The sequence below is a fragment of the Simochromis diagramma genome, unplaced genomic scaffold (genome assembly GCF_900408965.1).
Source record: "Simochromis diagramma unplaced genomic scaffold, fSimDia1.1 OVJJ01000746.1, whole genome shotgun sequence".
Taxonomy (NCBI): domain Eukaryota; kingdom Metazoa; phylum Chordata; class Actinopteri; order Cichliformes; family Cichlidae; genus Simochromis; species Simochromis diagramma.
The window spans coordinates 532,496-547,912 of NW_024386757.1; the positions used below are offsets into that span (position 1 = coordinate 532,496).

A 15,417-nucleotide genomic window follows, 5' to 3' on the forward strand; every position below is an offset into this window, starting at 1 on the left:
ACACACACAGACAAACACACACACACACACACACACACACACACACACACACACACACACACACACACACACACACTTTTTATGAGCTCAGGTCACATGAGCTCCCCCGTATTGCGGTCATTTCTAGAGGCAGTGACTATAATAAATCTGACATGTTCAAAGTTATTTAATATATTAGTTAATCTTGTTGCAGACGTCATCCAGTCACTTGTAAAGAAGCTGACAAGGGTTAAAATGTGTGGGCAGGCTTTGGAGAAATCTAAAGCTAAAAGAGGTTGATTCGTGAAACGGCCCAATCAGAAATGGGAAGCATTTTTTAAAGAAATGGGGTTTAAACCTCAGGCAGCACATGACACAGCTTCTTTGTCTATCTGTGAAGGACCACTTATTTTGAACAATGTGTTCTGGTTCTGGAAGTGAAATTACTAAAAATACTACTAAAATGTTTGCATATTATAAAATAAAAATACAAAGAGAAAATACTTCCATAACTTTCAACTTGACTGTATAGATGCCTTCACTGCTTTGGTTTATATGCCAGTTACCCTGTATGCCATTTCCAAACTGGGCATACAGAGGACACTTGTGCCTTTGCTGTATTAGAAAAACATACCAACGCTAACATTGTGTGTTATTAATCTTCCACTGTAGAAGCCATAGGGACACATTGTCTTGATGCTTGCTCAATCATCCAGGTAAGTAAATCTGACAAGGTTGATTCTGTTCATCTGGACGTAGCGTTTTTAGTGGGAGAAACGTTTCATCACTCATCCAAGTGACGTGCTCAGTCTTGTAAACCTTGTAAACAGGGAAACCTGCAGTTAGCTGAGACTGAACATGTCACTTGGATGAGTGACAAAACTTTTCTCTGAGCAAAGTCATGTTTGGTAACAGCTGAAGCTTCTCGACATTTGCTGTTAAAGGTCCAAAATGTCCCAAATGGTTTTTGAACAAAGAGAGACTCTACTGGCTTTGTAGCTTAACCCTCTCAAGGCAGGTGTTGCCAATTTGCAACAGTTAAAAACTAACAACCTGATTACCCCACATACATGTTTTATGAGGGTTTTTTTACTCAAGTACCACTGCGGGACGTGGTTGTGCATTAGCAACAAAAAGTTTAATTTGAGCCTGAGAGAGTTAAACATGGAAAGCAGAGAAATTCTCATGCATTGTATTTACTTCTACTGCCCCTGTCTCATCACCTGTAATTCACCTGGGGAACACAGCTTAATTAGTTTAAGCTGTGTTCCCCACCTTTTGCATGTTTCCATGTCATCTTGTGTATATAGTGGGTGCATTTCAATTATTGATTTTACTTAGGGAGGTTTCTAACTGAGAGGTGGGACAAAGAAGTATCTGTGTTGTGACCATAATCAGAGCGAATACTAAGGAAAGGGGCAAGAACTAAGGAAATGCTTCCATTAGCACAAGATAATAATAATACATTTTATTTAAAAGCACCTTTCAAGACACCCAAGGACACTTAACAAAAGAATAAAACAAATAATACAACAATGACAACGTAGAACAATAAAAAACAAAAGCACAAGACAGAATAAACAAACAATAAGTTCACAGTGAATATGCAGATTTGAACAGGTGGGTTTTGAGTAGGGATTTAAACTGGGGGAGATAACCAATGTTTCTTATATCTGGGGCTAGAGAGTTCCACAGTCTGGGAGCTGAACAACTGAAAGCTCTGCTTCCCATGGTGGTGGGGCAGAAAGAAGGCAAAAAACCTCATAAAACATGTATGTGGGGTAATCAGGTTGTTAGTTTTTAACTGTTGCAAATTGGCAACACCTGCCTTGAGAGGGTTAAGCTACAAAGCCAGTAGAGTCTCTCTTTGTTCAAAAACCATTTGGGACATTTTGGACCTTTAACAGCAAATGTCGAGAAGTTTCAGCTGTTACCAAACATGACTTTGCTCAGAGAAAAGTTTTGTCACTCATCCAAGTGACATGTTCAGTCTCAGCTAACTGCAGGTTTCCCTGTTTACAAGGCTTACAAGACTGAGCACGTCACTTGGATGAGTGATGAAACGTTTCTCCCACTAAAAACGTTACGTCCAGATGAACAGAATCAACCTTGTCAGATTTACTTACCTGGATGATTGGATAGAAGAAGAAGATCGTAGTGAGCGGGCAGAAGAGGTAGTGCTTAACAGATCAGAAAGGTAAGGAGGAGCAAGGTTATGAAGAGCCATGAAGGTGAGCAGAAGAAGTTTGTACACGATCCAGAATTTCACAGGGAGCCAGTGAAGTTCCTGAAGAACGGGGGTGATGTGCTGATAGGAGGGGATTCTGGCGATAATGCGGGCAGCAGAGTTTTGAACCAGCTGAAGCTTATGGAGAGAGTTTTGGGGGAGACCATGCAAGAGAGAATTACAATAGTCAATCCGGGAGGTAATGAGACAATGAACAAGAATGGATGTAGACTGGATGGAAAGACAAGGAAATTATCTATTTAATGTTGCATAAATGGAAATAAGCAGAACAGGTGAGATTATTGATGTGAGATTTATAGGATAGTGATTTGTCTAGGATGACACAAAGGCTCTTAACCTGAGGTGAAGGGAAAACTGTGGATTTATCAAAAGTGAGTGAGAAATGATTTGCCGTCAATAGGTTGGATTCAGTGCCAGTAAGGAGGATTTCAGTTTTATCCTCATTAAGATTATGGAAATTAGAGATGAACCAGGCTTTAAATTCGGATAAGCATTCTGCAAGGGAAGAGAGTGGAAGGGAGGCCTGCAGGAGAGATATAACTGGGTGTCGTCAGCAAAACAATCAAAATGCCGATCAAATTTACGGAAGATGATACCAAGAGGGAGAATGTATATTATAAAGAGAAGAGGGCCTAAAACTGAGCCTTGGAATACACCAGAAGTGACTGGGATTAGACGAGAGCGAGAAGTTGAACAAACTGCGAGCGGGCAAGGAGATATGATTGGAACCAGGCTAGAGGTGTGTTGGAAATGCCAAGAGAGGAAAGTCGGTAGAAGGATGGAGTGAGAGATGGTTTCGAAGGCTGAGCTCAGATCCAAAAGGACAAGAATGTTGAGAAGACCAGAGTCAGCTCCGAGTAAAAGATCATTAGCAGTTTCTGTTCTGTGACATGAGCAAAAACCAGATTGAAATCTCTCGTAGATATTATTATTAAACAGGTGTGAATCAAGTGGAGCTGCAACTACTTTTTCGAATATATTTTAGAAATGAAAGGTAAATTAGAAGAGGTTGTTAAGGTTGTTAGGATCTAAGGAAGGTTTTTTTTAGTATAGAAGTGACTGAAGCAATCTTGAATAAGGAGGGAACGAAACGGTGGTGAGTGAAGAATGAATGATAGCAGAGATGAGTGGAAGTAAGGAAGAGAGACAAGATTTCACAAGTCCTGTAGGCATAGGATCTGGATGACATGTGGCGGGCTTTGATTTACATATGAACTCTATATCAGGAAGCTGAAAGGTGGAAAAGGGTTCGAAATGGAGAGGTTTTGGAGAGGTGGTAGACACAACATTCGAACTGAGCTGCTGGTGAATGTTATTAAGTTTTGTAGTGAAGAACAGCATCAAGGAGTTACAGGTTTCAGAAGAATAGAAGTGTGGTGGTAAAGCATTGGGGGGCTGAAGAAATTTGTTGAGAAGTGAAAACAGAATCCTGGTGTTACCCTCATAAGAACTGATAATACCTGAGTAGAAGCTTTGTTTGGCCTGGTTGGTGGAATTTTTATACTGGAGTACATGACATTTTTGGATTTCTGCATCGACAGTTAAACCAGATTTTTTATATCTACACTCTAGTTGCTAAGCTTTGGCCTTCATTGCTTGGAGGTCAGAGGTGAACCATGGAGCAGAACGAGCAAAGGAAACAGTTTTACAGGAGAGAGATGAAAGGTGGGTTAGTAAGTTAGCAAAATCACAGAGGAAGACTGAGTTAGGCTTGGAGGGGCGGTATACAGTAGCTATGAAGGTGGGAATAGGTCCAGTCAGTTCACATGTAAAGGTATCAACTCTAGAGAACTAAAGGTATCAACATTAACTGGCAGGACTTTCAAGTGCTGGTGAAAAATGATCGCGAGACCACCCCAATGACCTGAGCAGCAAGGTTTCGGAAAGTAAACAAACCCCAGAGGAGTAGATTAATTTAGTTGAGAAAAGTCATCAGGTTGTTGCCAGATTTCGGTTAAACAGAAAAAAGTCAAACTTAGAGTCAGATAGGAGGTCTTGGATGAGAGGTCGCTGATTTGTCAGTGAACTGATGTTTAACAGACCAGAGTTGAGTGGAATATTTTCTTTTTTGCTAATCGTGGTAGGCGCCCTGGTCAGGTGGGCTAGAGATTGGTGGTTGACAACCCGATCTGGGTTCCTGTGAGGGTGGCAAGTAGCAGACTAAATCGATTTAATTCAATTGTGTAGCATTTACGTGGAGTTATATACAGTACCGATGGATAATAACCAAGGTAATGAGTAATTTGGGCTAGTATCAGAAGATTAAGAACGACTCTTAGAGCTCTGGTACATGAATGACAGAGAAACCAGACAAAACACAGTTGTGTGGCTTAAAAGTACTTTAGTGATGTTAAGCCTTTTAAAAGAATTTTGTAAACAACACAGGATTACAACATGTTTAACAGAACTTCAAGTATAAAATTTTCCCCCAAAGTAGCAAAAAAAAATTGAATGAAATAAAATTGTGCACAAGTAAAGAATTAGTCCTTTTAAGTCCAAATGGTACCGGTGGGGCCCATGACAAACGGTTGTATTGCAATAGAGTTCTGTCCAATGAGAAGTGTGTCACGATTAGTGGAGTGGACTCAGGCGCAGACCACAAGTTTCTTCAAATCAAAAGTGAATTTATTTACAGTGTTCTCCACAGTGAAATATATATACACACACAACGGTGTCTGGGGAAAAGGGGCCGGGGTTCCAGGGTCCGGGAGTGAAAGGAGCAGGAGTCCAGGGAGGGGAGATTTCCATACAGCCCTCGCAACCACACACAGCTCCTCTTCTTTCCTCTATCACTCTTGCTCACACTCAGTCACCGTGCACAGGGAAAACAGGTCCAGGGGAAATGCTGATGGCTCAACGATCCAGCGACGAGTAGAGCAGACTCGCCATCTTAAGTAGGACTCCAATTCTCATAATCAGCGACAGGTGTGCTGATCATCTCCAGGCGCGTGGGCCAGGAGCAGGAGCCCATACTGAGCTCCGCCCCGGCAGGAGAAAGAGAGAGTGGGAGAGGACGAGAGAGAAAGGGAGAGCAGAGGCGAGAGAGGAGAATAAACAAAACAAAGCGCCTGACTGCTGTCAGCTGGCGAGGTGCGGGGACCATGACAAAGTGTGTGTCTCAGATTGTAAATGACCCAGATTATTTATCTTATTGATATTTTTCAAACAGTTAAATCCCTGAACGAATTATACCTTATAATATAGATTAGACTCTTATTTTGAATTTCGGAACGGGCAACTTCCGGGAAGGAAGATCGTACTGCTACTGCTTGCCGCAGAAAAGGTTAATGAAAAAGTTATCGTTTTCCATCCATCTTTAAATTAGCATCTAGCTGGAAGGCGAACAGGTATGTTTGTGTGTTGTACTTGTTGTTTACATTTCGGACAATTTGTAAATGTATTACTTGATTGTTAACAAGTTTATGAGTGATCTAGCAGGCTGATGCTAGCACCTCCTGTGCCTTTTCTGTGAATTAATTAGCATAACGGAAACGTGGTCATATCAAGTGAATGTTTATTTTGTTTTATGTCATGATTACAGCTCTTACGATGTGTCTATGGTAACTTGTGAATAAATGGGTTCGAATACCCCACCATGGTCCATCCGTAATGATCATTGAGTGCATCGTCTTGAATAAAGTCCGGCTGGAATGCTACAGTAAGAGCTGATCCCCCGCATCATCCTGCTGCCACTCTGCACCACGGAACCACGAGGACGAGTCACGGGGCTGTGTTGCTATTCGTCTCGGATTGACAAGACATTTCACGGAGCAACTCAGCACCATTCTATGGGTCTTCTAGACAGAGACTTTATAATCATCATGCAGCTGGCTTAATGGTTTGATGCGACGGTCAGAAAAGATATGGAACATTTCATTCTAATCGACAAGGAAAGGACATTCATTCTCATCAGTGGTGGTTAAAGGGAGAGAGAAGGTCGTCAACTACTGTGGACATCTGCTGCATTAAGACAGAACGGACATGAAGTAATAACAAGTGAAGTAATTTTGTTTATTGGTATTTACCACCACTACTGTATATTTATCATTCTTTCTACTGACCCAAAAGGGGGTGAAAGAGGTGGCATTTAGTTCAATTTGTAACTGTACAGTCTTAATGGTGTATTGATTTGTGTTTAGCATAAGAGGTTTACTTTACCACATCAGTTTGCAACAGCTAGCAGCTGTTTTTTCTTAAACGCTTGCCAAGATGCAATGACACATGTGAACAGCCTTGAAATACTGAACGACTGCGAAGAGAATAAGAAGCTAATCCTCAAACTACCAGAGTGGATAGCATCTCACGGGAACAGGAAGGTTACTGAAGCCTTAAAGGGCAATAAGGAATTCCCCAGTTTTAAGGACTTCGCCGCATTTATGGCGACAGAGGCAGAGATCGCTTGCAATCCGATCACCTCAGCTTATGCCCTCCGCAGCTCTGAGTCGAGCACTGCAAAACAAGGCAGCAGAGACACTAAGAGGAACAAGTCAAGCATTCTAAAAACACAGACTGAGGCTGACACCGAGAGGCTCAAGCCAGTTAAAGGAAAGGAAAGGCCTCCTTGTGCCTTCTGTCAAAATAATCAGCACAGACTACATGGATGTCCCAAATTTATTGCTAAAACTCTGGAGGAGCGTCGAGATTTTGTCAGAGAACATAAGCTCTGCTATGGCTGCACCAAACCTGGACATAGTGCAAAAGACTGTCGACATCGACACTCATGCAACACGAGCAAGGGTAAACATCCCACTTGTTTACACGATGACAACTATGTAAAGAAGGAAAGGGTCCTGCCACAGGAAACCACTATCCCGAGCAACGCCGGCCAAACGGAGGCTGCTGCAACTTCAATGTCAGTGATTAATGGACAGCCAACTAACACATCAATGATTGTGCTTGTGTGGGTGTCAAAAAAGGATGCAGGAACTGAGAAACTGGTTTACGCCCTGCTGGACACACAAAGCGACACAACATTTGTTGACCAGGAACTGAGTGATGTACTAAAGGCAGATTCCTGTCCAGTAAAGCTGAAGTTAACTACTATGATCGGACGTGACGTGATTGTAAAGAGCCAAAGAGTCTCAGGGCTTTGTGTTCGGGGCTATCGTTCCTCCCTCCTCATCAACCTTCCTCCTGCCTATACCAAGGATTGCATACCGGTAAACAGAGCCCATATCCCAACAAGCGAGACAGCTAAAAGATGGAATCATCTCTCCAAGGTCATAGAAAAGATTCCACCTCTACAGGACTTTGAGGTTGGTTTATTGATAGGCTATAACTGTGCACGAGCAATGGCACCAAGAGACGTCATACCGGGAGGAGACGATGAGCCTTACGCAATTCGTACCGACTTAGGATGGAGCATAGTTGGTGGTGCGTCGACATGCCCCGACACTTCAAGTACGGCGGGACAGTGCTTCCGAGTTGCAGTCAGGGAGCTCCCACCAGTCACCCCGACAGATGCCATTCGCATTCTAGAGTCTGACTTTAAGGATGCTAAGGAAGACGGCAAACCAGTGTCTCAGGAGGACATCCTGTTCCTGGACAAACTCAAGAACCACATCAAAAAGAACAGTCTAGGTCACTACGAGATGCCGTTACCCTTTAAGGAGAGACCTACCTTACCTGACAACAAACAGCTTGCAGTCATGCGTCTGAGCCATCTAAAGAGGAAGCTGTTAAAGGATGAAGGGTACAAAGAACAGTATGTCAAGTTCATGGAGGAGGTCATAGAAAAGGGTGATGCAGAGGAAGTCCACGATGATGGGAAAGAGGGCGAAAAATGGTACATACCTCATCACGGTGTATTCCACGACAAGAAGCCAGGCAAACTGCACGTGGTGTTCAACTGCTCTGCCAAGTACCAGGGAACCAGTCTGAATGATCATCTGCTCACTGGTCCTGACCTGATGAACAATCTCAACGGCGTACTCCTTCGCTTCCGGTTGCACTCCACTGCATTGATGTGCGACATAGAGAAAATGTTTCACCAATTTCATGTGAGGAAGTCGGACCAGGATTACCTGCACTTCCTTTGGTGGAAGAAAGGAGATCTCGGTGCACAACCCCAAGAATACCCTATGAGGGTGCATATCTTTGGCGCAGCCTCATCACCTGGTTGTGCAAACTACGGATTGAAGCATTTGGCTACAGAAAATAAAGACCAATACCCATTGGGCTCTCAGTTCATTCTGAGAAATTTCTATGTCGACGATGGAGTCACAAGTACAGACAGCTCAGAGAAGGCTATCAAGTAAGCAGAAGAAGCCAGAAGACTTTGTGCCCTGGGTGGTCTTAGGCTCCACAAGTTTGTGTCCAACAACAAAGCTGTTCTGGAAAGCATACCAGCAACTGAACGTGCATCAGACATTAAAGACCTCAACCTTGCCTTTGATAACTTACCTTCAGAGAGAGCGTTGGTTATCCAATGGCACATCGAATCCGACTGCCTGAAGATCAGCACCAACCTTAAGGAACAGCCGGCAACACGTTGAGGCATATTGTTCATTGTTGCATCCCTGTACGATCCCTTGGGTCTCATAGCTCCTTTTTTGCTCATTGGAAAGGAAGTGCTGCAGCAGATGTGCTGCCATGGAACAGGTTTGGACGACCCTCTAACCAACGATCTTCGCCCACGGTGGGAGAAATGGAAAAACGACCTCAACAACTTGGAGAGGATAAATATACACCGAAGTTACGCCCCGGCAGATTTCGGAAAGGTTATCAAACGTGAGTTACATCACTTCTCCGACGCAAGCACTACTGGCTATGGACAGTGTTCATATCTGAGGCTTAGCAATGAAGAAGGAGACATCCACTGTGCACTAGTCATGGCCAAATCTCGCGTCGCCCCAACAAAGGTCACCACGATCCCAAGATTAGAGTTGACGGCTGCAGTCATCTCTGTGAAAACCAGCAATGTTTTGAGGGAAGAACTTGGATATGCGGACATTGAAGAGCATTTTTGGACCGATTCCAAGGTTGTACTAGGGTACATCAATAACGAGGCTCGACGTTTTCCCACATTTGTAGCCAACCGTATCCAGAAGATACATCTCTACACGAATCAAAGGTAATGGAGATATGTCCCTACCGACCAGGATCCTGCGGATCGTGCTTCTAGAGGTTGTTTCGTCAATGAGCTAATATCATCAAACTGGTTTACCGGCCCTGCATTTCTATGGGAAAAGGAAGTTGACCTCTCAGAAGAGGTGGCTCCGGAACTGTCAGTCGGAGATCCAGAAGTTAAGGAAACACGGACTCTAAACACGGAAACTGTAGAACAAGATTCTCTCACTTATCAAGTTCTCGTCCTGGACTCGCGCCATCTGTGCAGTGGCTCGCATTCTTCGAAGGATCAACAAGGATAAGTCAATCGGCCTCTCTACAGTGCAGGAAAGAGAAGAAGCAGAGCGCCTCATCATAAAAGATCTGCAGAGACAAACATACTCAGAGGAAGTGCGGCTATTGAAGAAAGGTTGTCAGCTGCCACCTCATAACAAGCTACATCACCTCAACCCCTTCTTGGACAACAATGGTGTGATTAAGGTGGGAGGTCGACTCCGTGATTCAAACCTTCCTCTCTCAGTCAAACACCCTACCATCATTCCAAAGGAACATCATGTTACAAGGATGATCATAGCATACTGTCATGAAGAAGTCAAGCATCAAGGCAAGGTGATGACTCTCAGTGCAATTAGGACAAGAGGTTACTGGATACCAGGAATTGGTAGGACGGTTGCATCCTATCTTCGCCGACGTAGTTTGTCGGAAGCTTCGGAGATGGACAGAAGAACAGAAAATGGCTGATCTCCCTCCAGAGCGAGTAAATCCATCTCCACCCTTTACCTACTGTGGAATGGATTGCTTTGGACCCTTCTATAGCAAGCAAGGACGTAGTGTGCGAAAACGATATGGTCTCCTTTTCACCTGCTTCTCCTCCAGAGCCATCCATATTGAAATGCTGGAGGACCTATCTACAGACTCATTCATAATTGGACTACGCTGCTTCATTGCTATACGTGGAGCCGTGCACCAGATCAAATCTGACCAAGGCAGTAACTTCCTAGGAGCCAAGAATGAACTGCAGGTAGCCCTCACGGAATTAGATGGTGATAAACTGACGAACTTCCTTTCTAAGAAGCAGTGTGACTTCATCCTAAATGCTCCTGGTTCAAGTCATGTTGGTGGAGTGTGGGAGCGTCAAATTAGAACAGTCAGGAGTGTTCTCAACACGACCCTTGGACTCTCACCTGGAAACCTACCTGATGCTTCCCTCCGAGCATTCTTCTATGAAGCAATGACGATAGTTAATAGTCATCCTCTCACTATTGAAAACCTACATGATCCCAACAGTCTTGAGCCACTGACACCAAACCACTTACTTACCCTGAAGTCTACCATGGCCCTTCCTCCCCCCGGCAAGTTCATAAGGGAAGATATGTACGCGAGAAAGAGATGGCGCCACGTACAATATTTGGCCGAACAGTTCTGGAGCCGTTGGCGGAAAGAGTACTTGGCCAACATTGCCTTTAGACAACGCTGGCACACCCCAAAGAGAAACCTGCAGATCGGGGATATAGTCATAATGAAGGATGAAGACTTGCCCAGAAATTAATGAAGGTTGGGAAGAGTAGTAGAGGCTACAATGGACAGAGATGGACTGGTTAGGAGAGTGAAGCTATGTCTAGGTGACCGGAAACTTGGCAAAAATGGTGAACGTCTTACTAAGCGGTCAGTGCTCGAACGGCCAGTTCAAAAACTAGTCTTATTGTTGGAAAATGACTAGTTCATTCCTTGCATACTATGCTTCTGTTGTTTGGTCATTATTGGTATTATGAAATCATTTGTGTTCTCTCTTCCTATGGTTATGGAGTTATGATGTTTGGAACACTAATGATTTGGTAGGAGTGTAAATGACCCAGATTATTTATCTTATTGATATTTTTCAAACAGTTAAATCCCTGAACGAATTATACCTTATAATATAGATTAGACTCTTATTTTGAATTTCGGAACGGGCAACTTCCGGGAAGGAAGATCGTACTGCTACTGCTTGCCGCAGAAAAGGTTAATGAAAAAGTTATCGTTTTCCATCCATCTTTAAATTAGCATCTAGATGGAAGGCGAACAGGTATGTTTGTGTGTTGTACTTGTTGTTTACATTTCGGACAATTTGTAAATGTATTACTTGATTGTTAACAAGTATATGAGTGATCTAGCAGGCTGATGCTAGCACCTCCTGTGCCTTTTCTGTGACTTAATTAGCATAACGGAAACGTGGTCATATCAAGTGAATGTTTATTTTGTTTTATGTCATGATTACAGCTCTTACGATGTGTCTATGGTAACTTGTGAATAAATGGGTTCGAATACCCCACCATGGTCCATCCGTAATGATCATTGAGTGCATCATCTGAATAAAGTCCGGCTGGAATGCTACACAGATTATCTGTCCTACCGTACTATTTGTACAATAGAGGATTGCAGTCCATCAATGTGCAAATGAGCATGCGTGTATATGTAGATCGTCTCCTAGGATCTTGGGTTGGCTCACCATTCAGAGAACACTGGAATACTCTGGGATCTGGAACCGCTGACCTGGTCTTTGGATTCGTCCCATATAAAAACCTGACCTATAAACAATGGTCAAATATATGTCACGAACAATTTAAGAATAACCCTCACAAATTAAACAAAAGTAGTGTCACACTGCAGTAACTACTATTCAGATCAGCTATCATCAATTCAATGATCATCAGTTCAGTCATGTTGTACAACATTAAAATATTAAGGTTCAAAGTTCAAAGTATCAATGTTCAAAATTCACAGCTGTAACCTGCAGTAAGATTAAAGATTACCATTGGTGGCCATTGGTGCGCTAGCGCGTCCAAGCCCAAGGGTGCATCGTGGTCGATTATGGAGAAGAACAGGGGGCAGTGAGTATTTACCCTGGAAGCAAAAAGATCTATTTGCACCTTGCCAAATAGATCCCAAATCTGAGCCACTATTAAAGGGTGTAAAATTCATTCTCTCACCAGAGGACCCCCCCCTGGAGAGAAGGTCTGGCCCCAGGTTCAGGAGGCCCGGGACATGGGTGGCTCTCAGAGACAGAAAATGAACACTGCACCATAACAGCAGAGAGCGAGACAGCGTCAAAAGGGGGAGAGAGTGTGTTCCTCTCTGCCTGTTTATGTAAGACACCACTGTTGAATTGTCCGTCCTGACTAAGACATGCTGGCCCTCCAGGACTGGACAGAAATGCTTTAGAGCTAAGAACACAGCTAACAGCTCTAAGTGGTTGATGTGCAGCTGGCGCTGAGCTGCGGACCAGATTCCTCTAACTGATGCACCCTCGCACAGCGCTCCCCACCCTCTTAGGGAAGCATCTGTGGACACCACCTTGCGAAACAACACCCTCCCAATCCGAGAGCCCTGATGCAGAAGCCTGGGCTCCCTCCAAGGACGGAGAGCTAGCATGCAAAATGCAGTTAGCGGCAGCCTCCTCCGGAGGTGACGCGATGCACACAGGTGGTGAGAGAGAGTCCAGCGTTGAAATGCTCTCATTTTTAACTGTCCAAGCGGCACTATGGCGATCATAGATGCCATCATGCCCAACAAGCGTAATATCGTCTGGAAACGCAGTCTGTGTCCCAGCTGAAACTGAGCAAGGCAGCGATGAAACGCGGCCACTCTGTGCTCCGACAAACGTGCGCGGCTGGAAAGCGAGCATATTTCCAAACCGAGGAAAGAAATCTGCTGACTCTGGATTAGTGAGCTCTTTTGAAAGTTCACAGAGAACCCCAGTGTCTGAATGTGTGACAGAACCAGTGACAGCTGTCTCCGCCTGCTCTCTGGAGCAAGCTACGAGAGCCCAGTCGTCTAGGTAGGCTAAGGTGCGGATGCCTCTCTCTCTGAGGGGCGCTAGCGCTGCTTTGGCACATTTCGTAAAGATGCAAGGAGCGAGCGACAGCCCGAACGGCAGCACTAGGTATTCGTAGGCTATGCCCTCAAATGCAAACCTCAGAAACTGCCTGTGTTTCGGGTGTATAGCCACATGAAAATAAGCATCTGTTAGATCGATTGTTGCAAACCAATCTCCCGGGCCGACTGCATTCAAGAGCTGTCTGAGTGTTAGCATCTTGAACCTGTACGTTCGTAGATACGTGTTCAAGACTCGCAGGTCGAGGATGGGACGAAGCCCTCCCCCTCTTTTCGGAACAACAAAATAGCAGCTATACCAACCTTTGTCTGTCTCTGAAGCGGGGACCGCTCGTATTGCTCTTTTCTGCAATAGTGCCTTTATTTCCTCTCTGAGTATCATGGCCGCCTCGGCGTTGACAGTCGTGTTTACGACTCCTTGGAAACTAGGTGGCTTGACCCAGAACTGCAATCGGTAACCCATGGCAACGGTTCGCAGCACCCACGGAGAGGGGGCGCAAGCGCGCCACTGAGGGAAGCAAGCAGCCAGCCGGCTGACCTGCAGCACCATCAGCGGGGCATTGTCACCCCCCAGTGTGTCTGCAGGGGAATGCACCACCTGCCTGACCTGGCTCATTCTGCCGGCAGGCTGAGCATTTGTGATTGTTTGAGAGTAAACAACACTCTTTATTGATTGTAACATGTACATTCATACATATTGTTGGAGGCACCTTTTCTGGGGCACAACAATGAAAAACAACGGGAAGAATTGATGTGGTCACCTGAACATTTAACACACCTGAACAGGGAGTTACCTGAGGCATTTTGTGTGCAGGGGTTTTGTGCTTGGGAGACAGTGTTAGGAAAGTGCAGCGCCTTCTGGGGCTGACAACCTGAACAGAACGGCACCTCTTGGGCGGCAACAGAGGGGTAAAAGCAGCGTCTCCCTGCTGCTGGACCCCTTCTCCACTCGAAACCACAGCTAGGAGGGCTGAGCCTTCTTCCTCCTGGGCGTCGGGTCCCACCGGGGGCCCGAGGGTGGGCCTTTGCTCCAGGCCAACTGGCGTGGAGCGGCGGGCCTGTGAGAGCTAGCTGCAGGCTTGGGCTTGGGCTGACGTCTGGGGATGATGTCGCGCAGAGCTTCCATCTGCTTCTTCCTCAGATCAAATCTAGCCTGAATGGCTTCAAGTGAATGTCCGAATAACCCAGCCGCAGACACTGGTGCGTCCAGATATACAGCTCTGTCCCTATCCGGGACGTCAGAGAGGGTCAGCCACAGGTGCCTCTGCGCCACTACTGTCGAAGCCATCCATCTGCTCAGGGAGAGCGCTGCACAGCAAGGATGTAATCTGTGGTGACTCTGACCTTGTTAAGAAGAGGTGCCAGCGGGCTGTCATCAGGAACCAGCGATCCGAGCTCCGCCAGGCACATTGCCTGGTACGTCTGGAGCATGGTGACGGAGCTCATGGCGCGAGTAGTGCCGGCCTGAGCTCGATAAATCTTCTGCAGCTGCGAAGCAGAGAATCTGCAGTGCTTGAACGGCAGAGTTGCGGGGCCGCCGACACCATGGTTATAGGACGGGGCCAGATAAGCAGCCAGAGACGACTCCATAGGGGTGGGTTAGCTAAGCCAGCCCCCTCGGCGCCGTCCAACTCCATGTACTGTCCATAGCCGGGCACAGTGGGTAGACAGAGGTTTGTCCCATGATGCTGTTAAATCGCAGAGAAAGTCTGAGAACATGGGAAGGCAGTTTTTGGCCATTGCGGGCTCCGGTGGGAGGAAAAAACCCGCGAACTGTGACGGCTTCTGAGCTGACGGAGAAGAGGGCCAGTCCACCTGCAGCTTCTCAGCAGCACGGCAAAACAGGGAAAAAAGAGAGGTGTCATCGTGGCCGACTGGCGCAGCAGCGGCGGCACATTGGGCCAACAATGAGCTCTCCTGCTCATCCTCCGGCAAACCATGGATGTCCAGGCCGATGTCCAGCACCTCATCATCTTCATGGGGAGCGCTGGCAGGCTTCAACCCAGGCTGAAGCCCGTCAGCGCTCCTGCATGGTTCAGGCTCGTCATCGGCTAACCCGTCAACATATTCTATGTGGTCAGCCCAGCTAATTGCGGGGACATCGACCGGAAAATTCTCGTCTTCGGACTCGGACGAAGCTGGGGCTCCAGACTCGGAAAGGAGAGGGTCATGCCGTGCGACAGCCGAGCGTCCCAGCACTTTTTCCACAAACGTCACCCGTCTTTCCAGGGTCGAGTGCCGGAGTGACA

The 15,417-nt window shown here is 45.8% G+C and overlaps 1 protein-coding gene across 1 annotated transcript; it reads right to left on the reverse strand.

The window, feature by feature from the left end:
- Positions 1-12,435: 12,435 nt before the first annotated feature.
- On the reverse strand, positions 12,436-13,784 carry LOC120730097. The gene has a single exon (XM_040026229.1). It carries the CDS (start codon positions 13,782-13,784, stop codon positions 12,567-12,569), a length of 1,218 nt encoding a protein of 405 aa, XP_039882163.1. The 3' UTR covers positions 12,436-12,566.
- Positions 13,785-15,417: the final 1,633 nt, after the last annotated feature.

Excerpts from the sequence above, each read along its gene's own strand:
- LOC120730097 (XM_040026229.1), bottom strand. The coding sequence starts at position 13,784 with ATGAGCCAGGTCAGGCAGGTGGTGCATTCCCCTGCAGACACACTGGGG.